Here is a 27444-nt window from a genome sequence, read left to right as displayed (position 1 = left end):
CTGAACATAGAAAGCAAACTATGCAAATGACAGGACTCTGAAAATGTAATCAGGGATTTAAGAAGGTGTGTAAAGGAAGTTCCGAATTAACTCTGTAGTCTGTTAAGGCCACAGGTACAGAATCTAGAGTTGGAGGCCTTGGGCCCTTCTCCTGCCTCTACTACTTACTTGCCACATGATCCCAGGAAACTTACTTGGAAGTCACTTTCCTAGACCTCAAGTCCTTCACCTTAAAAGGCCAGACTAGCTAGGCTCTACATCCCCTCTAACTCTAACTGAAGTTAATCTATAAAGGGGTCTATTCATTCAAAGCACTGAGGAAAGAAAATTAGGTGAAATCTTTCAAAACTTTCCAAAGACATGGGTCTACAAATAATTTCCAGATGAAGTTGGAGGGAGTAGTTATTAACAACAACTTTTTTTAAATGGACAATAAAATTTGAAGATGAAAAGCAAATGAGGGCTACTGGTGTCTGCCCCCCAAAACGTAGTTTAGGTAAGTGAAGCACTAATTTCCGTTTTTAGAAAGCCAAAGAGAATGTTTCCATTTTGCTTAGCTATTGTGTTTGGGTGACACACAAAACTGCAATGCCTGCTGAATGAGTAGGTCAATAGCTAATTATAAAAATTAGCTGAAAACCTCTGAGAAAATAGATTTGACACTCCAATTATGAAACCTGGAGGTCTGGAATAAAATCAACCAAAATGCAATTGACGAGCTCCAGAAATCAAAAGAACTTTGAACTGGTTATTTAGTCTAGATTCCCACAATTTACAAAGAGGTGGAATAACCCAGAAAGATCAAGCAACACATCATGTTCCCCGCATATAGTGTCAGAACCAGAATTTGAACCCAGGTCTCCTGGGTTTTAATACTACCATTACCTGACTTTCCATAACACCTATTAACTTCACCTTTGAATATAACATTAAAGCCTTGTGTTAGGGCAGGAAAAATGAAGGCATAGCCATTCTTGAATCAGGAGTCTCTCAGCTTCTTTACCCAACTTGTGACAAGATAAAATGGAATTCAAGTAAAAGTGGTTCTAGAAAACTCATTTTTACACATTGAAAAAGAAACCTACTCTCACTCAAACACTGTAATCTGAAACAAAGGCTACTAATCACAAGCAAAAAGCTGTCATTGCTTTATTACTATGCTGACAACCAAGAAAATTAAGCTATGAGTTTTATCCTGGAGACACATTCTGTATAGTCTGTTTTGGTCTATGGCCAAGACTTCAATTTCACTTAGAAGGAACTGGTACATGATTCAGTTCTCAGTATCTGTACTAGAAAAATCACCAACTTAAATGGTTAAGTTTTATCCATCAACAGGGCTCAATCAGCTGAATAGAAAGGCTTCTCCCAGTGATCTATCTATTTACATCCAGTGAAAGATTACAGGGCCTTCTTTAATAAGTGGTGAAATATATTAATTGATATGTAAGTCATTAGAAATGGTCCTGAGCTTAAATTACAGATTGAAGAACCATGCATACTAGGTAGCCATTCTCAGCAAAGGCTGAGGACTGAATGGGCTATGGGAAATGAATGACAGCTGTCTCAATTTAGGGATGAGGCATGATGGTGTGAATGACCTTAACAACTGGTACTACAATTGCTCAACTACTTGCTGGATAAAAAAAAAATTAACCTCTAGAGAAAAAGTTCTCAAAATATTGGAAAAATATTGCTATGCAAAATTTTTTGTGGTGATTGATTCCTTTGTTGAGCTTCGGTTTCTGACTCACATCTTGTTCACATTTCAGTTGAATAAAACACCCACACACACAGTTGTACTATTATTTCAGCTGTCAGTGCTCAAGAACACAAAGTCTTCCTAACTATATACCCTTCTTTTTCTTTCACCAGAGTTGACCCTCTGGAGATTAATGATGAAGCTGCAACTTATGGCCATCTAAAATACTGGCTTTAAGGAACCATGACTCAAGGGAAAGAGAAGGTGGGAACAGTGATTTCCTGGTTTACAAGGGCATGAGTATTTCAAGGGCAAAGTAGCTGGAACCTGATGAGTTTAAAACTGTTGCCACACTTGGCACTACTCCCCTCCTTACTTCCTATGGTTTCTCCGGGCATTGCCCTAACCACCAGTCCAGAATCAGACTTCATAAGCACTATGTCTTATGCCCCACAAAGAATATAAGGCTTCAGAACAGTAACTGCTTACCAGAAAAAAGTTAGGGAGCCCTGCTTTTGGTAGAGTTGATGCCATTATGTTAACTCCTGATATGAGAAATTTGATCACATTAACTTCTAAAACACTGAGTACCAGTAAAGCCTAAGGGGAAAAAAAACCCATGCCTCTTTCTTAGATATGCTCATATACAGAACCTTGACCATAACCTACTTTTAAATGGTTCCAAGTGTTGGGTCAATAGTCTTTTTATTAGCTCAAATCACAATTATAGTTCCTGCTGGAAAGGTTAATCATTCTGCTCTCTAAAGTTAAATGAAAGGACTCAGAAGTCCATGTCTCACAGGTACCTTCTCATGATTGACTTTCTTGTTTATTCTGCTTTAGTCAGAAGTGAACAGTCTTCTTTCAAAGTATGTTTAACAAGTATGATTAATTTTAAATTGTCCTAAATGACTCAACATATAGCTAATGGAAAGTTGACCAATTATCAGAAGGTCCATAAACATACGTATTTGCCTCATCATTTAATTTGCCTATTGTGAAGTTTGTTCTATGTGGGTTATAGCTAATTGTATTACTAAGAAAAACCACTTCACATTTTGGCAGAGCTTTTCCTGGTAATTTGGTTGTATTATTTAAAGGGCAGTAATTTTAGAAGGTGAACATTTGCTTTATGAACTCTATCTGCAGAGGAAAATTTACTATCAGTATCTCAAAGTATAAAACATAGATAAGGAAATTAAATACCAGAGTTGGTAAGAGGACATTAATGAATACTCTTCCTTACTTGGTTCTTTATCTCATATGGCAAATTGTAAGGATCATCATTCTTTAAGCTGTTCAACCCTTGGAAACCCATCATTACATTCAGAAAACTATTGAAACCTACATTACACACCAGGAATTCTCCCACCCACATCAAATCATGTCCAAATAGTCACACACCACCACAGATGCTATTAATTGACCACTGACTCATAGTTTATGACTCATAAAAGTTTCCTAGAGTACGACTGCTAAAATTACAATGCTAGTTCATTTTAGTTTAGTCAGCTGTGCCAACCATCAAAATTTTAAAATACATTTAAAAATATAAATGGGCTATCATCATCCTGATAATGACCCTGTATTTAACAGTAAAATGTTATTTCAAAACTTTACAACATTTTAAAACATTTTAAACTTCTGTCTTATCAGCATCCAAAGTATTACTGGGTTCCCTTTTTTCATTACTATGCAACTCTTAAGAAAGGAGGTTTGGTGAGCAATAATCTTTTTTAAATGGAATGTTGTATTTATGTAATTCCTTCCACTGATAGATATTTAGTGATAAAACTCACAGGAAGGGGTTTAAGTCGATCCAAGATATGGACAGAGTTGAACCTAATTGACCTATGGCTTAAAATTTCTTCTTTGAAGGCACAGTAATAGCTACCAACAAGGGTAAATAGTGCCTTTTCCTTGAAGCTAACCAGGTAATTCAAGCTGCTTCAACTGCTCTTGCGTCTCTTGAATAGTTTCTGCTGGCCACTGTGGCCTGTCAGAAGGGAAGAATATGTGGAGGAAAAAGAATTCTCTTCAAAACTGTGAAGGAGTTGTCAATTTGGGAAAATATGATATTTTACCACAGTCAACTAGCATTGCTTATTTAGTTCAAAAGCCCTGTTCAACATGTACCATTTTCCTATGAACTAAATGGAATGTCAAAAAGCAAGTCACAGATTCTGGCTGGCTGAGTGTATGTTTTATAAATGCTAAAACGGTACTACTTAGGAACTCTCAGTAGGTTTCTCTTTTTTAAATTTATTTTTTTTGTTTCTCTTTATATATTTCTGGCTATAGTTATAAAAGATATCTAAGCTACAGTTTTAGGGTGTTATTACACTGTTCTTCGGGATATTTTACTATACTACAAAATCTATGGCCTTAATTTGAAAATCAAAGTGAGGTGAACTAAGCCAAAAATAAAGCCTCCAAGGAATATAGGTTTTATTACTGATAATGGAAAATGTTATAATATAAAGTGGCAGCACCAATGAAGGTAAGAGTAGGAGCCTTGAATTATCACTTCTTTTCACTTAAAAAAATTCAAATTCAACAATGGAAAAAAAATGTAGACATCCTATTTGTCAATATTGGAGGAAGAGATTTTCTTCCTAAACATGGATGACAAAATTTTACCCATTTCTTATCAGATATGTTAAAAGAAAAAAATTATTTATAGGGTTTCCACTAAACAACCATCAATTTGAATCACTGTTAAAAAGAAAGATCAACATAACCATATAGCATAAGAACAACTATCGCTACTAAAAAAAATAACATCAACTGCCTATTTTCCAAGTCAAAGTGGACTGTTTGAATAAGAGATCCAATGTACAGTCACACAATAAGGAAAAGGCAGGGTCTATCAACTACCATAAGTCATTTTGCCTTGGTACTTCATTTTGGATATGGATCTACCCCATCTAATATATTTTTCCTCCTTTCCCCTCCCCTCATGCTTCCATTCTTCTTAATCTGGGATACCAATGTAGAAGGCTACTAGACATAGCTAGACGTGCTGCAGCTCCCAATGCTGCTGTTGCTGTGCTTCGAGGAATGAAGAGTTTCTGGGACACACTGTGCTCAGGAGACAATATAAAAGAGATCTGTTCCATGGACTCTTGTTGGGCACAGGTGGTGTCTTTGAACATTGTAAGGGCATGGTTGCTAGAGAAATCCTCATTCTTCATATTTAATGGAGTGGCTTCCTCTGAGAAGGAAATAAATCATAAGAACATTTTTCAGAAGAAAAATAAGCATACAGCCATCCCCACTTAGTACCTCCCTTATCTATCCACACTATATCACTTTCTGTTAGGGTGTACTGCATTGATTCCTCCTCTTTTAGTTGATAATTCCCAATGATAGGGCACATAATGTGTGAGGTAGAAATAAATGAAAATAATTTTTAGGTAGAAGGGAGAAGATGGTTCAGGAAAGGCTGCACTAAGACAAAGGCATTTTATGTCAGGATGATGAACAAAATAAAGGGAAGAGGAAAAAAGACAATATCAGTAAATAAAACTGTCAAAAAAGCAGGAAAAATAAACCTGAAAGGGCATAAAAATAAAATGCCTTTATGTCAAATATGGGGTAGACTCCTCAGAAGGATTTATGGAAAGAAAAAGGGGTTTTTACTCACATCAAGGAAATCATGGACATATTACATGTTACATGTTGGACTACTGAAGTAGAACTTCAGAAAAAAAATCCTTCAACTTTTTTTTTCCTACCATAAACAAAATAAGTATTCAAATGCATCCCTTCTTGTTCTAATTCCAGGCTAATGCCAAGGTAAAATGAAAAATTCCTAATCTTTGGTTCAATTCAACATTTAATAAGTGTCTATTATGTGCATGTCACTGTGCTGGATTCTGGTTGCCAAGGGACCAATATACTGGTTTTCAGCAAAGGAAAGCAATACGCTGTTTAAATAAAATAGTGGCCAGTTAAGGAAGACCTGTTTAGTGACATGGGAGTGATGGAAATCTTTCTGAAAAAAGTGACCATGCCATTTCGTAGTTAGTAATGGTGAAGGAAGGAAACGCTGAAAATTTAAATGAAAGATTAGGATAATCTTTTGGTTCGAGACTCCAAAGGGAAAATATGGTCCCCCACTGACACCATCATTCAGCAACCTCCTCGCTATCTTTGAAGTTCAGACTGATAATAACACCCCATCTAAATCCTTGTCGCTATCATTACTTTTCTCCAGGTCACTTTCCCTTTGTCCTCATGAGTTCTATACCTAGCTGGGTTTGTCTCTGACAAAGATGGCTTTGCTCTCAAACCCAACTCTTCTCATGTTTTAGTAAACTTTCAATATTCACACCGTTCAACAAACTGGCATCCTAGATCATCCACCTCAACTTCCACAGCTTCAATCACCCAAACTCTGAAATCCTCCCTCTGATCACAATGTCTTGCCCATATTTCCCTTTCCTCCCTGGCTTCTGCCCTTTAACACTTGCTCTTTATTCTCACTAGACAAATTCTGGTCCCTCAATCCCTACTTTTCTCCTTGTCGACTGCCCTTTACAGTATCAGAAGTGGTGGATATCTTTTCAAAGTCCCAGTATTCCAACTACTATGTGAACAAGAATCTTGTCTACAATATGTCCAACAAGTGATTCATATCCTTTGCTTGAAGACCTGCAGTGAAAGGCACCTCCCAAGGCATCCCATTCCATTTTTTGGAAGGTTCTAATTGTTGGGAAATTTTTCCTTTTATCAAACCTAAATTTGCTGCTGTTCTACTTCTTGCTCTTAGTTCTGTCCTCTGGGAGCAAGGGAAACAAATCTAATCCCTTTTTATGTAACAGTCTTTTTAAATACTTGAAGACAGCTACATCTCCCCAAAAGCTCTTCCTCAAGAGAAACATCCCATTATTTTAAGTGAGGCTTGTATGTTGTCTAGTCATCCCAGTTGCCCTTCTCTTGACGTCTAGTTTATCATATTCTTTCTAAAATGCGGTAACTAGAACTGATCATAATTGTTCCAAACTTGCTATATCAGGGTAGAATACAGAAAACATATCTCTTACTCTAATCCCCAAGGGGGCCCTTATTGTTTCATTTCTGATTGACTCCTTATCTCACTTTCCAGTGACCTTTCCAAATTTTCTGTCAACTTCCATCTTCTCTTTCCCCTCCCCGATCAGTTCACATGAAAAGCATGAAGTAACTAATCAGATCCCTCATTTCTTTTCCTCCACTCCTCAAAAACTCATATCTTGGGGGAAGCTATGTGGCGCAGTAGATAAAGCACCGGCCCTGAATTCAGGAGGCTCTGAGTTAAAATCTAGCCTTAGACACTTGACACTTACTAGCTGTGTGACCTTGGGCAAGTCACTTAACCCTCATTGCCCTGCTAAAATAAAATAAAATTTTTTAAAAACCTCATATCTTTATCTTCCTTTTTCAATTCTCAGAGGTAGTTCTCTTTGCCAATACTAACCATTCCGTATGTGTCCTTGATCCGTTTCAGATACTGTTCCATTATAATCAACATCCTCCTAACCTTTAACTTGCATTCCCTACTGCCTAAAAACACCATCATAAGCCCCCTTCCTTTGGCCCTGCCTATGCCTTATGCTACAGCCATGTCTTTCCTCTTGTTAAAATTTCAGGAGAAGCAACATGGTGTAATGAATAGAGTGGTCTTAAAATAAGGAGAGAAGTGGACACAACTTTTGCCTCTGACCCTCAAGAGCTGACTGAATGTAAGTCACTTAACCTTTCTAAGGCTCAATTTCCTCAACAATAGAACAGGGATAATACCTTTAAGTGCTATTGGGATGATCAAAAGAGACAATGCATATAAAGTATTCTAAAAGACTTAAAATACAATCTAGGGGGGCGGCTAGGTGGCACAGTGGATAAAGCACCAGCCCAGGATTCAGGAGGACCTGAGTTCAAATCCGGCCTCAGACACTTGACACTTACTAGCTGTGTGACCCTGGGCAAGTCACTTAACCCCCATTGCCCTGCACAAAAAAAAAAAAAACAAAACCAAAACAACAACAACAAAAAAATACAATCTAGGGGCAGCTAGATGGCGCAGTGGATAGAGCACCGGCCCTGGAGTCAGGAGTACCTGAGTTCAAATCCCGCCTCAGACACTTAATACTTACTAGCTGTGTGACCCTAGGCAAGTCACTTAACCCCAATTGCCTCACTTAAAAAAAAAATACAATCTAAATATTAGCCAATATTATTAAATTAGAAAGAATAGTTTTTGTTCACTTTCTCAAGATGCATTCATTTTTCGATTGCTTGAAATCTATCTTCTTCATCATACTAATCAAATTCTTCTCTCAAAGGTCACGAATGACTTTTCAATCCTCATCTTCCTATATACCTGTTTGAAGCATTCAGTGCTACTGACAACTCTCCCTTCTGTAAACTGTGACATTCTTACCTGATTGCCCTGACTAGTCTTCACTGCTTGATCATGATCCTTTATCTTCCAAATGTGGGTATCTCCCAAGGCCCTACTTTCATCCCTCTTTTCTAATTCTCTCCTAGTAATCTTATTTGTTCCTATGTATTCAATTATTACTTCCATGCAAAGGAGTCCCAAATTTTCAACTCTAATCATTTCTGAAATTCCAGGCCAACATCTCCAATTGCCTACTAGATATTTCCTCTTAGATGTCTTGTCAGAAACTCACACTTGGCACATATAAAACTGAACCCATCTTCTCCTTCCTCTTTAAATCGGCTCTCCCCTTTTGGTTGTCCCCAATTTCTGTTAATGGTATCACTAGCCTCCCAGTCACATAGGCTTAATTAAAACCTCAGAGTCATCTACGAGTCTTGCTTTTTCCTCAGACTCCATGTCCAATATATTGGCCTAGTCATCAATTCTATCTCCAGGATATATTTTGTATTCATCTTCCTTCAGGAAGTCATAAAACTATAAAGAATGCATTGTCTAGAGATTGTAACAAGTTCAGAACCTCTTGCCTGATCCTTTAAAATACTTTCCTAACTTGTCTCCATACTTCTATTATCTTCTACTCCAAGTTCACACTTCATGCAGTTACCAACGTAAAGGTATGACAAAGTTACTTTCTTGCTTGAAAACTTTCAGTGGTTCCCTAATGCCTCTAAAATATAAATACAAATTCTTGAACCTAGAAATTACACATGACTATAATAGTTCCAATTCACCTTCCAGGCCTATCTTGCATTTGCATAACTTCTTGGGTTTGAAATAGATACTCTCAACTGTTTTTCAGAATCCTTCCCTTCCTTCAAGGTACCAGTGAAATCTTCCCACTGCTAAGAGTGTTCTCTTCCTTAACTACTCCCAGGGCCCTTTGTCTGGGCATTTCTTTTACTCTTTTGTATATAAGGTACTTTCCCTTCCCTCAACAGAATCTAAGTTCCTAAAGGGCAGGAACTATAATTTTTAATTTTTGTATCAGTACCTAGTCTTGCATGTAGCAGATGCTTAATAAATGGTGGCTAAATTGTTAAAAAAAAATGAAATTCTGACAACATAACTGGGAATAATCCCAACAAGGGAGAGAACAGTAAGTAATAAATAAGTAAATAAGAGAAGCTAGCACGACTGCACAAGAACTCTGATACATATAGATGTAAAACAAAAATTTTCTTAAGATAGAAAGAGGGGAAGAGAGACCAGGATGAATACAAGAGAGTAGTATGAGTGTGTCTAAAATCTAGTATCAAATAATTCTAAGGGGAACAAAATATGTTCACAAGTGACATCCAGAAAACATAGGAATTACTTAACTATTACTCTGTTTCACTGTGGAAGAATAAGAAAAAAAATCTTAAATTCGGATAAAAATTACAATATAGCCAAAAATAGGAAAAAAGATAGGAGAGTACTTTAGACGTATTGGCCAGGACTAATTACATTCCAGAATACAGAAATTGCTTGTAAATGTCATTAAAGAACCACTATAGGGAGAGGGACCAGCAGAGTAAGAATGGGGCAAATGCCCTGATACTCAAAGGGAAGAAAATAATGAATTCTCAAAATTATACATTAGTAAACTTGATGTTGATAACCTGACAAAAACTCTACAGTAGACATGATTTGTTAACACTTAGGAAAAGAAGGAAATTATTAATAGGAGGGAAGGTTTGTAAACCATGCATGGCAGAGTAGATAGAAAACTGCCCTTAGAGTCAGTAAGACCTGGGTTCAAGTACTACCTCTAATATACACTGGCTGGGTGATCTTAGGCCAAACATTAACTTCTCAGTGCCCTACGTAATTTACAGAGTAGATGCTGATGTTGCATTGGTAAAGGGATTTCCCTCATCAGGAATTTATAAACCAATGAGTCACAGTTGTAAAAAATAAAAACAAGCCATGCCAAGTTAACTAGACTTCTGTTTCTGACAGGCTTACTAAGTAGTCCCTCCACTAAAGTTCTACACTGATGCATTACTGTAACAGAGAGAAGATCCTTCATTTTCAAATACCATACCACAAAAATGCAAGATCTGTGGCATGTACTAATAATGTATAAAGAATTTGAGTATGGACCTGAAGACAGATTATTTGCCAATTTTCTGAGACTTGTAACGATTGGAATGACGCCACCTGCTGGAGACTTACTGCAGGACACTCCGCCATGAGGAGAAGGCATCTGAGGGCAAGACATGCGGCTCTTTGGCATCAGGAAGGGACGTTTGCTTGTAGGAGGAAGATGGGGCAAGGCTGGTGCTCTCGCTCTCTTTCATCAGGACTGGTGGAGAGTGGAGCTAGGAATGCTCTCTCCCTTTAATAGATAGAGGAATCTAGGCCATTCTCTCTCTTTACCAAATTCTTATTCTCCTTAATAAATGCTTAAAAGTCTAACTCTTGCTAAAGCTTATAATTTATTGGCAACCACTCATTAGGTATTTTAGACAGTATAGCTAGAATTACAGCCCCTTACAGATGGCTGACCACAAAGAGGAAAGCTGAAACCTCCATCTCCTGATCTTCCGGTTGGGTAAGAAATTTCCCCTACCCTGTCCCTTTAAATCTGAAGTACTGCAAAGTACCAGCTGTTTTCCCTTTAAATTTTCAAATGGGCTTTTTCAACTCCCTAAGTACCCTATTCCTGATTTTAGTCTGTTTAACCAGACAAATGGGAGATGAGATCATGTTAATGCTTTGTTTTTGTGGATTTTCTATTTCTATTTTTATTTTTGTTAGAAGAGCTCACACAAGGGAATATAAATATCCCCGCCTCTCCCAACCATGCCTTTTCAGAGATACCTCTGACTCCTGCAGCTTTTCCAAATTCTAACACTAACTGTTGCTTTAATTTTGCATGTCTGCAGGCAACGACCCAGCCTCTAGAAGCCTTTAATCCCCTAGAAGCAGGGAAGGGGAAATCAGGCCTGAGTTTGATTCCCCAGCTGTGCACCATGTGGTAGAGGTAGTCCCCTTGGGACCCCACCTCCTTCCCCTCCCATGGCCAAGCCCCTTGAACCTCCTGCGTGGGAGGTCACAAGATCTAATCCACCAGCTTCTACTCAGTTGCTGAAGCAGTCAGCCTCAGCCCTTCCCCAGCCTGGCTGTGATTCTGACTTGACCTGCTGTGGTTCTCCCAAACCAACCTTGGAAAACCCTTTAAATCCCAGATATACTCGTTTTGTTCATAATTTTGTTAATCTGCTTTTGTCTTTAATTAGTAACCTTATAAAGCATTTGTATTACGAAAGGACTGGCAGACAATATAGAGGGGTTAAAGAAGACAACCTTAAGCTGAATAAAAATGACAATCATCATCATATTTCAAGAAGACATATTTTACAGAAATGTAGAAGTAAGCAGCAAGATATTAATATGAGTATTGGGGATTTTAGATATCGGAATCAAAAGTGTTCTAAATTCACTCAGAGAAATAATGTCAGTTCAGAGGTTACATAGGATTTCTATGCTATTACATCTACATTTTGAAATTAATGGTATGGGTTTATCTTCATAGAGATTTTCATGCTTTTGAGATTGTGTTTTATACTGAGCTTTAAAAAAAAGAATATTTGTAAAAGCTTTTCATAGTCATGTGATCAAGTGTATATTTTGTAATACTCATTAATATTAAGTTCATATTCATTTAGATTTCCCTAGTTTGAATTTCACTGTCTTTATTCTTCCATGTGTATTTTCTTCTATTCATTCATCTATCTAATTTTGAAACAATGTGAGATGGTTTTGATTTCATAATACAATGTTAATTCTGGGAGTACTGTGCTCCCATATTCTGAGTTGTTTGTTTTTATTATTTTTTTCTCTCAACTGATTATTTGATCGAACTCTATTTCCCTGGCAAATTGGTTGCCATGGCAAGTGTAAATTGATTCTAGAAGTATTATTATTATTATTTTTTTTTAGTGATGCAATTGGGGTTAAGTGACTTGCCCAGGGTCACACAGCTAGTAAGTGTTAAGTGTCTGAGGCCGGATTTGAACTCAGGTACTCCTGACTCCAGGGCCAGTGCTCTATCCACTGCGCCACCTAGCTGCCCCTAGAAGTATTATTTTTGATAAGCATATTCCAAAAAAAGGGGGCGGGAACATTTGTAAAAGTTTTCTTTTTAAAAAACAAGTTTTCTTTAAGATTGTGTTGTGTTTTAACTTGTATTGAAATATGTTCTGATTTTTTTTACAAAAGTAATTGTATACTTAGTAAACAAAAAGAGGTATTATTTGAAATTATTACATAATTGTATATTATATTCTGAGTCAAGATACATTCACATTTTTTGCGATCATTACTATCCTCAAGTTTTAAATCCATATGAGACTTGGATTATGGCAACTTATCATTTAAGACGTTAATAGCCTTCATTCTGAGTTATCAGATGCCAGTTGGCCAAGAGGAATACATGCAAGAGCAGACACTGAACTGTCACATGAGGGGAGACATGCCTGAAGTCAAAGTACAGCTGAGGGAACGGCTTTTGACAAATGTTGAGGTTGGTTTCTCTTGGTTTAATATTTTATTTTATTTTTCCCCACAATACTGTACAGATGGCTGGAAGTTTTGATATCACCCATCTCATTCTTCACCTGGCTTCTATGCCCCCTCCTATATGCCTGATGCCATGGACATCTCAATCCCATGCATCTGATTAAGTCTGACTCAGTTTCCTCCAATATGTTTGGTGGCATGGATGTATATCCCCATCCACCTATTTCGAGCCTGGCATACTGCATGGGCAGAATATAATTCTCAAGTGTGGGAATGCTCATATTCCATCATTTCTCTGTTCTTTTATGGTAACCCCCATAATTATCTCAGGTGTCATGATAAATACAGTGCTGGATTTTGCCTTGACATCTGTTACCCATTATATTAGATTCTCTAATTTCTCATAATGGCATGAGGATAATTAGGCAGATGATGCAAAAAGTGATGAAACAAAGATAAAAATTATTTTTTAAAATTAATATCACAGCAATTGTCTTCTCAATTTACCCTCCACAAGGGGGGACTATAGTAATATTAAATTTTAGAGAATGTTTCAATTTTTGTTTTATTTTGTTTCATGTATAACAACTAAGATTCTGAATTCCCTTAGACATGTTTTTGAGAACTCCATTGTTTGATTTGATTATTGACAAAGCTATTTTAAAGTTGTTAAGCTCAATTTTGTAGGAAATTTTCCTGTCTGATTACCAGCATCCACACATCAACCCTGAAAAGACTTCCATTCCATGACTACACCCAGAGGACATCTGAGAAAAGACTTTCAAAGACTTTAAATGAACAGTTTTGTTTTGTTGATTTTTATTCCCTTCTGTTGTTATGTACACTATCTGTAATACGTATTCTCTGTAGAGGCCCTCCCTCTGCAGGCCAGTGTCAAAAGTGCCAGTTCATGAGGGACCGTCCCTCTGGACAAACTTTCCTCTTTCTTCTTTTCTATATTGTTATTAACATATTGTTTGTTAGCACAGGATATTATATTCTGTTATTCTGACTGTTTCATCAAGGAAACACCCCATGTTTCTTGAAGAAACAAAGGGGGGACTGTACTGATTGGAATGACACCACCTGTTGGAGACTTACTGCAGGACACTCAGCCATGAGGAGAAGGCATCTGAGGGCAAGACATGCGGCTCTTTGGCATCACGAAGTGATGTTTGCTTGTAGGAGGAAGAGGGGGCGAGGCTGGTGCTCTCTTTCTCTTTCATCAGGACTCTGGCAGAGAGTGGAGCTAGGAATGCTCTCTCCCTTTAATAGATAGATGAATCTAGGCCTTTCTCTCTTTACCAAATTCTTATTCTCCTTAATAAGTTCTTAAAAGTCTAACTCATTTATTGGCAACCACTCATTAGATATTCTAGACAGTATAGCTAGAATTTTAGCCCCTTACAGACTCAATCTAGCTAAATTCAGAAAAGCTCATTATTAGGAGATTCTTTTGAGTCACTGCCCACACCAATCAAATTACAAATCTTCTAAAACACTAAGATAATTACTAATCTTGATGACATCAAAGGAATGTCATACATAGAGGGTTATCTTGATCTTTTCAAGGAATTTTACAAAACTATCTCATGATATAAGATATAAATGATATAATTAGGTGGTTCTGTAGCTGGTTAAACTTTATCCAGAGAGAACTGATAATGACTGATGTTAAATTGGAGGGAGGTATATAGTTATATGCTCCAGGGCCTTTTTTAAAGCCTTGTCCTACTGGATGTTTTTAACACTTGGATAAATATATAAAAATATATGACACTCATATATGCAGATTGCACAAGGCTAAGAAAAATGTTAGATGAAAAGATGAAAATTAAGGAATAATGACAGGCTGGAACATGTTGAAACAAAGATGAAGAAATATGATAAGGATATGAAATCCTGCCTTTAGGTTAAAAAATCAATTGCATAATTTATAGTTAAGGAAAACCTGAAACTTCAGTTTATATGAAAACCCCACAATATTAAAGTAAGACAACAAGGTGACTTTCCTCCTGAAAAATTCCATGCAATTTCAGGCTACATTAAAGAAGTATAATATGTAGATTTATTTGGACCCTACAAAGTCCTACCATATTTTTCGTAATTATAATCAGACCATATGTGACTATATTGTGTCCATTTCTAAGTAAATTTTAAGAGATACACGGACAAATTAAAGACTCAGTAGGATGGCAATCAGATGGGTTATTTGGGAAGAAATTACATAAAGAACGGTTGAAGAAACCAAGCATATTTAGCTTGAAGATGTTTTTCTGGAAGAGTAGAGGGCAGAAACAAGGGACAATAGCAGCGCTTCAAATATTTTAAGATGATTATGTGGAAGAAACTGTAGTCTCCCCAGATAGCAAAACCAATATGTAAAAACAGGACAGAAAGTTCTTTAATCATGAAAAACCTAACTACTGGAGCAGATCAAAATAAGACTCACTGACTGCAAAATAACGAGTCCCCTAACAAAAGACTAGTACCAACAAAAATCCTATGATAATCTGTAAGGGATTTCTATACTGGGTGGATGGCTGGGCTAGATTATTATTAATATTCCTCCTAACACTAAGATCCTATGAATCTATGAAAGAGAACCAGGATCCATGTTGAGTATAGGATCAAGAATACAACATTACATTTGTCACTTATTTGCAGATAAGGGAGTACTTAAACCTACTTAAGCCAGTGTGCTTCTCCTGGGAATCAACCACTGTGGGAAGTAAATTACAGGTAAGTGCTGCTGTAGAAAGCTGGATTTGCTCTGGCAGAGTTTGAACACGACCAGGCTCAGAATGGTTCAATTCTGCTGACTGCTGAGAATGGATCAGAGAAATGTAGAACTCTTCCAATGATTTGGACAGTGTGGAAGAATCTGAAGAATCTTCTAGGTTTAGTTGCTGTAATTATATTAGGAGGAATAGGGGGAAAAGGGAAAAAAAAATTAGCAACATATAAGCAGAATTACATCCCCTCCACCTTTCCATTCCCTTCAATGATTACAGACAAACCTGGGCATTTCTAGGAACACTTTGTAGCACAGGAATCAGATCCCTCCATTTTTGCCCTGCCATCAAATTAAGGGAAGGTTTAAAGTTTTAAGTAAGTACTGCCTATGTAGGCAAAAAGAGTTTTTTTTTCCTCTTTACAAAAATAACTGACTTACGTACTACTGTTCAATCCACAAAATACTTTGAATCTTGCAACAACTGTCATAAACTACCACTATCCTCCCAAACCCTAAAAAAGTACTGGTAACTTTTAAATTTTAATTTGTTTTAGGTCCAACATATTTAGCTTAGATTCACATGACAATCTTTCAACAGGAAAGCTTTATCTGTCATTTCTGACTATACCTAACATTCCATTCAACAAATTCAATTAATATTTACTGAGTACCTACTATGTATTAGGCATTGGGCATCCAAAGACAACAACTAAAATAAGTCAGATTTTTAGAGTTCAAAAGGACTACAGTGGGGCAAGCTAGATGGCGCAGTGGCTAGGGCACCAGCCCTGGAGTCAGGAGAACCTGAGTTCAAATCCAGCCTCAAACACTTGACACTTACTACTTGTGTGACCCTGGGCAAGTCACTTAACCCCAACTGCCTCACCAAAAAAATAAAATAAAATAAAAAGACTACAGTAGCCATCTAGTCCAATGCAAAATCTAAAAAGAATAGCCACTACAGCACAACTGGCAACTGGTCGCATGGCCTCTCAAGAATACCAATGAAGAACCTCCTCCAAGGCACCCAATTGCACTTTAGCATTTCCTAAATATCAAGTATAAATTTGTCTCCTGCAACTATTGCTCCTAGTTCTACCCCTGGGGGCCAAACAGAACAAGTCTAAGTGTCTTTTCCCATGTGTCAGATCTTCAAATATTTGAACTGAGCTCCTATCTCTCCCAAGTCTTCTATTCTCCAAGCTAAGCAGAGGATCATAGATTTAGAAAGGGACAGAACCACAGAAGCTATCTAGTCCAACCCTCTCATTTCACACATGAGGTCACACAGATAATTAACTAATCCTCATCATCTTGGCTGCCCTTCTCTTGATGTTCTACAGCTTATCAATAGCCTTCCTAAATTCTGGCACTGAGAAATGAACACAAACCTTGAGATAGTTTGACAAGGGTAGATACAAAAGGATTATCACCTGCTTATTCTAGAAATCTATGCTTCTCTTGATTCGGCCCAGGATAGCATTTGCTTTATTTGGCTTCTACCTTACACTGCTAACTCATACTGAGCTTCTGGCCATTAAAACCCCCAGAACTGTTTCAGACAAACTGTCTAACCATGCTCCCTTTTTTTAGCTTTGCAAAACTGATTTTTGAATCTATATAACACTTTACATTTAGCCCTATTAAATTCCTTCTTATTAAATTTAGCTCAATGATGTAGCCTGTGTCAAGATTTTTTTGGATCTTGGTGTTGTCAACCAGTGTTAGCTATGTTCTCAGCTCTAATAGCTTCATCTATTTGATAAGTATGCCACAGATGCTTTTATCCAAGACACTGACAAAAAAAAAAGTTGACAGCACAGGACTATTCCACTGGATACTACCCTCCCAGTACACAAGAAACTGTTAATAACTTACTTTTTTGTGACAAACCAACCAACCAGTTCCAAACAGATCTAACTTTATTGTTTCCTAACCTCCATCTCACCATTTTTCATTATGAGACAGTCTATCAAACACTTTGCTAAAACCTAGGAAACTACACATATAGCATTTCCCTCATCTACCAGTTTTTCAACAAAGGAAATAATAGTAGTATGGCCGGACCTATTCTTGATAAAGCCACGTGATGGCTCTTGTGATCACTGATTCCTTTCCTAGATGTATGCTATCATTTAATAAATGCTTCTAGAACTCTGTTAGGAAGGGAAATCAAGTTTACTGGTCTACAGTATGCAGACTAATTCTATGCCCTTTTTAGAAATAAGAATAGCATTTTGCCCTTCTTCAGTCCTGTAGTAACTTTCCCATTTCTCTATGATCTTTCAAATATCAGTGGTTCAGCTACTGCATCTGCTTTTCAGTACCTGAGCATGTAGTTCATTTTGGCCAGGTGTCTTGAATTCATCAAGGGCAGCTAGGTGCTGTTTTATAATCTCCTTACTTATCTTGGGTATCAATTCTCTATTAGCCATTTTTGTTTTGTCCTTTCCCATCCAAAGGTCATTTTCCTTGGCAGAGAAGAGAGAAGCAAAATAATAAATAAGCAACTCTGCCTTTTCCTTCTTAACAGTTACCAACGTCCCATCCATCCCAAGCAGCACTTCTGTTCTTTCTTTGATACTCCTCTTGTCCCCAATAGTCAACCCATCCCAAAACCTTTTTCTTAATCTTTCTTAACTAGCATTAGACCATTTTTTGAGCTTTAACACTCCCATTGTTCTTACAGTACTGTGGTACACTTTTGAATTCCCCATTACCTGCCCTTGCTTCTATCTTCTGTATATCTTTTAAAAATAAGTTGGGGGGGGGCAGCTAGGTGGCACAGTGGATAAAGCACCAGCCCTGGATTCAGGAGGACCTGAGTTTAAATCCAGTTTCAGACCCTTGACACTTACGAGCTGTGTGACCCTGGGCACACATTGCCCCATTAAAAAAAAAAAAAAAGTTGGTTGGCAAGTTCCTGTGCATCCACAGACATCTCTTCAGATAACCTGTTTTTCTTCATCAAAATTATATCTTTCTGTCTCTTCAGAATTTCATCCTTGAGTTTTTTTCCCATCTATAACTTTATTCTATGGGATCTTACTCCAGCCATTCCTCTGAACTCTTTGAAATCTCTCTCTCAAAATCTTGGGTTCATGTTCATTACTAAACCTTGAGGTCCTTTTTTTCTATCAAGTTCTAGGAGGGGATGGTCACTTTTCTTCAAGGTTCCTAACATTTACACCCAAGCAACTTGTTCCTCCCAGATGGTAAGAATTGGATCTACAATATAATTTCCCCTTTCCTAATTTCTCCACCTTATGAAGATTGAAATTATCATTAAGGCAAGTAAAAAAATTGTCAGTCCACTTAAGGATCGAGTGAGAGCTCCGATAGACATCTAGAAGATAGAAGGCTTCTATCACTATATATCTTGTCAATCTGCCAGGCTTGTGACCTATTTCCTCTTTCTGCCCAGGCATTCTGTAGTATATTCTGGTGATTAAAAAGCATGATTTTCCCTGCACTGACCTTCATTCAACTGTTTTCCAGCATACTTCCCACCTGTGATTCCCAATTTCATTATATGAGTGTATCTTCCTTACATATAATGGTACCTACCTTTCCTGACCCATTTTTTCTACCCTGTTTCTTTTTAATAAAATTTCTGCCATCAAGGAACTAATGTTCTATTGGCTATGTGAATGTAGATATAACTCACAAATGAACATGTGTAGAAACCTTACTAACTATACTTCAACCAGTCTTTTATTTTATTATATAAAACCTACTTCATCATAATAATTGAGAATAAGAAAAGGGGAGAACCATGCGAAATTATTTGAAACAAGTTATTTTTAGACTTAAGCTGGCAAGTACAGAATTATGTCAATTTTTAATTAACAAGTTGATAAATTCTTTAATTTCCATGTATCATGTGGTATAATTTTCACAAGATTATAGTTAATGCTTTTGGTAAAGTTAACAAGTCAAGTTCTTTGTACATATCCTCTGAAATTGGTTTCAATTAGTTAACATTATGCTCGGCTTTTCTGTGTGTGAACTCCTAGATACCAATTTTTCACTTTTGTCCATTCTCTAAACAAGTAATTTTCAGCATTTCTACTTTCTTTCCATAAAGCATCTATATTTTCATATTTCACTGGAAGTTTTGAAGCTATATAATTAGTGTTGCATATTTGGTACCAATTTTGTTGAAACAGCATTTCTCAACAAAATATTTCATGGTTCATGTCTAAACTTAATCTAGAAGATGATGTCAAAGGAGACTTTTTAATTGTTTCAAAGTGAATCCATAGCTTTCTTGGGTCTTTGATATTGAATACTGGTATGCACTTTGATAGCAATGCTATCAAGTCAGTTTCTCTATAAAGAGTATTAATGTACTAAAAACTACAAGCTGTTGAACCTTCCTTGTATGGATGAGGTAAAATGTTTTGAATGTCCTCCTCAATCTTGCTGGTCAGTTTTTGAACTTCCTAATTCTTGCTATTTTTCAGAGAGACAACCTCATTACTGATAACTACACCATCCTACTTGCCAACACCTGAGAAATCAACCAAAAGAATTCCATATTACTTATGGAATATTTGTTGGTAAACTGACTTTATTAGCTCACCAATTCTAGAACTGGATTACTTGAAAAGAAATCAACATCAGGATTGATATATTAAACTCAATAGTGCCAGTGTGGGATATTTATGAAGTTTTTCTGATTCTCTGACTATACATTCCAAACTGCTAACAAAGACAGCACTTAATCCCTTGAAGGTGACAAGCACTGCAATTAGTGCCTGACCAAAGCTGCTCTGAGAGCTCTTATGCATTATTTTTTTGTGAAGTGAAACCAATTTTGGTTGGGACAATGATCCTAAGTAGTTACGATGTCAAAAATATTTCTTCAACTCTGCAAAAAATGTATTTTATTTTTATTGTTGAAATCTTCTCTGAATAAAGGCTCTGATGGCTGCTAAATGACAAGCTAAAATGTTCTAAAGATGCTACACTTTCGTAAGCAATTTCAATAACTTTATGTACTTTACACAAGATTTCTTCTGTCTGGTGAAGCAGATTGTCTTCTGAGTAACTGAAATATACTAAATTAGCCTGGCATGTTCTATATAGCTTTTGTACTAATTTTTTTTTTTGGTGAGGCAACTGGGGTTAGGTGACTTACCCGGGGTCACACAGCTAATAAGTGTCAAGTGTCTGAGGCCTCTATATAGCTTTTTATCAAAAATTTTAAAGAAACAGAAACAAAATAGGTGACCATTAATTGGTTATGGCTAAATAGTGGTATATAAACACAATGGAATATTGCTGTGCCCCAACAATAAATGCAAAAAAATTCAGAAAAACCACAGGAAGACATTTTCTCATAAAGGTTGAAAATTTCAGTACTAGAAACTAAGTAGATGCTCATTACTTGGGGAATGGCTAAAAAATAAACTGTGGTACATATAATATAACTGTGCCTAAGAAGCAATGAATATGAAGAATTCATAGAAACATGTAAACTAATACAAGGTGAAGTAAGCAGATCTAAAAAAAACCAATGTATACAATGGTCACAACAATGTAAATGAAAACAACAACAAAATCCTAAGATTAAAACAATGTGTAATTATAATGAATAAACTTAATCCAAAATCAGAAATGAGACAATGCACCTCCCTGCTTTCTCTGTAGTGGTAGAAGACTGAAGGAATGGAACACTGCATTTATTTTATTGTGAGACTTAATTGTTATGTTGGTTAGTCTTCCAGAACTGCTTTTTTCTCTTTCCTTGATATCTTTTATTATAAGGGATACAGTTTTCTGAATAAGGTTTTGGGAGGTACATATTTAGAAATAAAAGTAATATAAAAATAAAAGATAGCGATAAAATTTAAAATAAAACAACTAAAGAATGAATCTTTCCATCTAGAAATAGTTGTAGGAATTATCCTACAATAGCATCAAGCAAATGATCAGTTAGGCTATCAAATTCATTAATCTTACCTTGATTATTAGTCTTCAACAGGAATTCATTACTACAGCAAGGGAGAATATTATTTTTACTCTTTGTATCTTTAGCACCTTGCATAGTGCCTTTTATACATAAATACACAAGAGATCTAAAATTTCATCAATACGGAAAACTCTTTGGTGAGCAAGTTTCTTTCATCAATGTACACTGAAATCCTAGAGAGGTTTCTGAACCACGGAATACATCTTTACTAAGGCCATACTAGTCAAACTCCTCTGGACACTTTTCAACTATAAATATCTCCCCTAAAATGTGGCGCACAGAACTGGGCAGGATGCTTCAGATCTGGTCTTATGAGACTAGCTTACAATGGAATGAAGGGTAAGAGCAAGATGGAGAGAAGAAAAACAAGGTAAACCATACCATTTACCAAAAGCCATTCAACTCCCCAAAGAAGCTGTTGAGAAACAGATGATGGAATATTCTCATGTAACTCCAAGTACTCCTATACAGCCCCCAAAGTTTAAAAGCACATTTTAAGGATTTTGATATTGGCATGCTAAAAGTGTTAAAACTTTTGCCGTACTTTAGAAACACAGGAAATCTTTCTTATTCGACTCAAAACAATTTCTGAGGTCTTTGGATTTTGTCACCAGAAAGATTTCCTATACAACAAAATGCTTATGGCTAAACCTATATTCAAGTGGGTATTCCACTTCAAGTTTCTTAATACTTTTCAAGTACTCCAAACCATAAGGTACATAATGTAAACCTCCTCATAAATTACTTATCATCTGAAATGTGTATAAGTAGGTCATATATCCTTTCAATTATCTATTCTAAGGCTATATACAAAATCTACAATACACAGAAGTATTTGTGTATTATAGATCTGTTACTGAGAAATTTTTTTTACTATTATATTAATAACCAATTACTAACTTGGGATCTAGACTATTCTCCTTTATTTCCACATTTAAGGCCCAACCCCTATAAAAAGTCAGTCTCTTGGGGCGGCTAGGTGGCGCAGTGGATAGAGCACCGGCCCTGGAGTCAGGAGTACTGAGTTCAAATCCGGCCTCAGATACTTAACACTTACTAGCTGTGTGACCCTGGGCAAGTCACTTAACCCCAACTGCCTCACTAAAAAAAAAAAAAAAAATTTAAAAAGTCAGTCTCTGAAGGACATGACTGATTGATGTGATTGTCCTCACTCTCAAGGAAAATGCTCTTTAATCTTGGCAAGACAACACCCATCTAGGAGACCTAACTTCGGTCTAGAGAATAAAAAGAACCTTCTTACTGGAAGGGGCAGCTGGGGAGTTGGGGGAAGAAGCTACTGTCCTTGTACCACTCCATTAGAGTTTAAGGTGACTCAGCTCTTGAAGGGGAAAAGACTGTGGAGTCTCATGATCAAGCCTTGTTCTCAACAGTAGGAGTTGAAAACTTCCATGGGTTTGCCTTTGGTTACCAAGAGAAACCAATGACCATCAATGTATTGATTTGCCAGCTAGCTTAATCAATAAATTACTTATTATGAAGAAATTCTACCCTGAAGTTTTTTCATTCCTAACACTACATTCTATTAACTTTCAAAATAACAACCTGATTTGTTCCTTTTTATATTTTTTTTGTGTTCTTCCATTACTAAAATGTCCTTAAACTATTCAGGTTTTACTTTTTACATCCTGAATTAAATATGATGATATTATTTCAGTGACTTTGGCAACCATAAATATGCCTTTAATAATTAGGTATTTGATAGACCTTCAATTCTGATGTAATACAAAGTTTCAATTAAGATCTCTAATGCACGTTGCTTTCTACTCATACTTTGTATACCTTCATCTAGGCACCTTAAGCCATGCTAACTATTGCTAGCTTTCATGTCCTTGTCTCTTGTGAATTTCTGGCTTTTTCCACTGCCATTCTCTTTTTTCCTACACTACAGCTTCATGCTATTACCTCTATAGTCCCTGTAGAGGCCATTTTCTCCCTCTTTGTTTTTAAGTTTAAGGTCCTTTTAAATAGATTGTCAAGTTTTTGCAAATTTGTTAGATTTGAAAGTAAACATATCTTTACTAGTTCCTATTAAGTGAACTCCATCCCTTCCCCAGAGCTTCTCATTCCAAAATTTTAAGGCAAATACAGTCCAAAAATCCAACCATATTCTTAATCTGGTAAGCTGACTCCTATTTTCCATTTATCAACTAAAAGCAGTGAATAGTCCTTTTGGGCTTCTCCTTGTCCTTAGAGAACAGAAAGAACAAAGGAGAAATATTATTATAACATCACAGATTCAGAAAGGGGAAGAGACCTTAGATATTGTCTAGTCCAATCCCTTCATTTTGCAGATGAGGAAAATGAAGCCCAGAGAGGTTAGGTAAATTGCCTATGCTCAAGAATCTTACATGTAATAAGAGAAGTTCCTAATGTGTGCAAAGCATTGTGATAAGCACTGGGGAAAAGGGAACTCAGATAAGCTATGACCTATGTTCTCATGGAGCTCACAGCTTCCTGACACTCAAATACTCATAGCACAAAAAAGAATGTGACAAGTGTCAAAAGATAGTCACCCAGAGAGTGTTAATTTGTTGTTCAAAAATAGGTTATGTTGGGGCAACTGGTGGCGCAGTGGATAGAGCACCAGCCCTGGAGTCAGGAGTACCTGAGTTCAAATCCGGCCTCAGACACTTAACACTTACTAGCTGTGTGACCCTGGGCAAGTCACTTAACCCCAATTGCCTCACCCCCCCTCCCCGCCCAAAAAAGGTTATGTTAAACAATACTACATAAAGCAGCAAGAAATGGTTGTGAAAGGGCAGCTAGATGGCGCAGTGGTTAAAGTACCAGCCCTGGATTCAGGAGTACCTGAGTTCAAATCCGGCCTCAGAAACTTAACACTTACTAGCTGTGTGACCCTTGGCAAGTCACTTAACCCCCATTGCCTGCAAAAAAAACAAAAAACCAAAAACAAACAAACAAAAAAAAAAACAAAAGAGAGCAAAAGGCTGGTTCCACAGTTGGGGGGGCAGCTAGATGGCGCAGTGGATAGAGCACCGACCCTGGAGTCAGGAGTACCTGAGTTCAAATCCGGCCTCAGACACTTAACACACACTTACTAGCTGTGTGACCAAGGGCAAGTCACTTAACCTCAATTGCCTCACTAAAAAAAAAAAGAAAAAGAAAAAAAATGGTTGTGAAAAAGACAAGCTGGCTAAGCTGGTTCCAAGTGGCTCATGTACCAGACAGAGCTCAGCAGAGCTGAGCTGGCCAGAGTACTTGGGATGCTGGACAAACTGGAGAGAGGAAGATACCATAAGCAAAGTTTAGTAAGATGCTCCTGGGCAGGGTTGGTCCAATCTCAGCCAACTGGCCAAATTATAGAGTAGGGCTTTGTAGCATTAAGAGAGGATTTGGTAATCTTATTAATAATGGTATATTGTCTAGAGCAACATTACACAGTGTAAAATGATACAGGGACATAGTTGTTATCTTTGATAAAGTGAACTAGAGTTAATAATGCAATGGATATGGATACCAACACTAACTACAAATACCTGAGCCTAAATACATAAAAATATCAAGACTGTCTATACATAATCCTCGACCTTCCTTATTACTGTAAAGGACGACACCATCCTCCCAGTCCCTCCGGCTCACAACCTAGGCGTCATCCTGAATTCCTCTCATCCCCCATATCTAAGCTGTTGCCAAAGCCTATTGATTTCACCTTTGCAACATGTCTCGAACATGCCTCCTTCTCTCCTCTCACACTGTTATCACTCTTGTGCAGGCTTTCATCAGTTCACCCTGGAATACTACAATAGTCTGTCTACCTGTCTCAAGTCTCCCCACTCCAATCCATCGTCCATTCAGCCACCAAAGTGTTTTTCCTAAAACACAGGTCTGATCATGTCACTCTTCTACTCAATAAATTCAAGTGACTCCCCATCATCTACGCGAGCAAATACAAAATGCTCTGCTTACCATTTAGAACCCTTCATAAGCAACCCCCCTTATACTTTTCCAGTCTTCTTACACCTTATTCCCCAATGTCCTCTTGTAGCCAATGACACTGGCTTCCTGGATGTTCTGTGAACAAGATACTCCATCTTTCAGCTCTAGACATTTTCTTTTTTTCTTTTGGTGAGGCAATTGGGGTTAAGTGACTTGCCCAGCGTCACACAGCTAGTAAGTGTCATGGGTCTGAGGCTATATTTGAACTCAGGTCCTCCTGAGTCCAGGGCCAATGCTCTATCCACTGAGCCACCTAGCTGCCCCAAGCTCCAGACATTTTTGCTGGTTGTCCCCCATACCTGAAACCCTCTCTTTCTTTTTTTCTACCTACTGTCTTAAGTCCCAGCTAAAATCCCATCTTTAATAGGAAGCCTTTCCCAATCCCTTTTAATTCCAGTGTTTTTCTTCTCTTGTTTCCTATTTATCTTGCATATAGTTTGTACATATTTGCTTGCTTATTGTCTCCCCCATTAGATTGCAAGTGCTTTGAAGGCTGGGACTGTCTTTTATCTCTTTTTTTGTATCCTCAGCACTTAGCAAAGTGCTCGGCACATAGCAGGTGCTTAATAAATACCTGCTGATGTTGAAAGGGATGTGGGAAAACTGGGACACTAATCCACTGTTGATGGAGTTGTAAACTGCTCCAACCATTCTGGAGAGCAATTTGGAACTGTGTCCAAAGGGCTATAAAACTGTGCATACCCTTTGATCCAGCAATACCACTGCTAGGTTTATATTCCAAAGACATCCCCCCCCAAAACAGAAAAAGATCTATTTGTACAAAAATATTTATAGTAGCTCTTTTTGTAGTGGCCAAGAAATCGGAAATCAAAGGAATGCCCACCAATTGGGGAATGGCTAAATGAACTCTGGTATATGATTGTAATGGAATACTATTGTGTTATAAGAAATAACAAACAGGGGGCAGCTAGGTGGCGCAGTGGATAGAGCACTGGCCCTGGAGTCAGTAGTACCTGAGTTCAAATCCGGCCTCAGACACTTAACACTTACTAGCTGTGTGACCCTGGGCAAGTCACTTAACCCCAATTGCCTCACTAAAAAAAATACAAAAAAAAAAAAAAAGAAATAACAAACAGGACGATTTCAGAAAGGCCCGGAAAGACTTATAGAACCGATGTATCGTGAAGTGAGCAAAACCAGGAGAATGTGCACAGAGACAGCAATATTGTTTGATGAAGAAAGGTGAATGACAACTATTCTCAGCAATACAAGGATCCAAGACAATCCCAAAGGACTAATGATACTATCCACTTTCAAAGAAAGAACTGATATTCACTGAACACGGAAAACAAATAAATAAATAGGGGACAGCTAGGTGGCACAGTGGATAAAGCACTGTCCCTGGATTCAGGGGGACCTGAGTTCAAATCCAGCCTCAGACACTTGACACTTACTAGCTGTGTGACCCTAGGCAAGTCACTTAACCTTCACTGCCCCACAAAAAACAAACAAAAAAACCCAACAACAACAAATAAATAAATGAATGTCTGTTGACTGTTATCTTTTTTTTTAATGAGACCTAATTGTTTCACTATAAACTCCTGCTTTTAATGAGACCCTTGGTACTCTACACATAATGTACCATTAAGAAATCACATAATCAATCCAGTAAGTATGTCTGTTTTGCTCTAAAACTGTGTTCTCAAGCAACCTATATTTCTCAATCAGTCTGCCATATATGGTAGACTATGGTTCTGTTTTTATTGATTTCATCTGATGATTGGCCTTATTTAAGAAATACTATAATCATAAGAAACCCATCCTTCCTAAATCTATCAGTATACAAGCTGCTTTGACTTTAATCCTCTGGTCCAATATGACAAAGCACTCTGACAGTAGTATTCCTTATCAACCCTCATTAATCACAAACACTTCGCAACTAACGAATCTGAACAATATCAAACAGTTGTGTTTTGTACCAAGGTTAATACCTACCACCAAGGCATGATGAGAGAAACTAAACAATATTACAAGCCAGAAACAGTTGTACAAGCTAAATATTTTCACAGGGCTGGGAAAAGCTGGGAAAGACCATTCTTCTTTCCCAAAAGTATTTAATTCTGATTTTTTGAGGA

The 27444-nt window shown here is 37.2% G+C and overlaps 1 protein-coding gene across 1 annotated transcript in view; it reads right to left on the bottom strand.

Moving 5' to 3' along the window:
• Positions 1-4659: 4659 nt before the first annotated feature.
• Positions 4660-27444, bottom strand: part of TDRD5 (tudor domain containing 5) — a 61810-nt gene continuing 39025 nt past the window's right edge. Inside the window, exons 16-18 of the mRNA XM_043962682.1 lie at positions 17721-17864; positions 15346-15565; positions 4660-4916 (exon numbers count right to left, since the gene is read on the bottom strand). Of these exons, the coding sequence (XP_043818617.1) occupies positions 4660-4916; positions 15346-15565; positions 17721-17864 (621 nt within the window). The remainder of the gene's footprint in view (positions 4917-15345; positions 15566-17720; positions 17865-27444) is intronic.

This window comes from Dromiciops gliroides, chromosome 4 (genome assembly GCF_019393635.1).
Source record: "Dromiciops gliroides isolate mDroGli1 chromosome 4, mDroGli1.pri, whole genome shotgun sequence".
Lineage (NCBI taxonomy): Eukaryota > Metazoa > Chordata > Mammalia > Microbiotheria > Microbiotheriidae > Dromiciops > Dromiciops gliroides.
The sequence above is the reverse complement of the archived record's forward strand: the minus strand, read 5'-3'. Positions and strand labels throughout refer to the sequence as shown.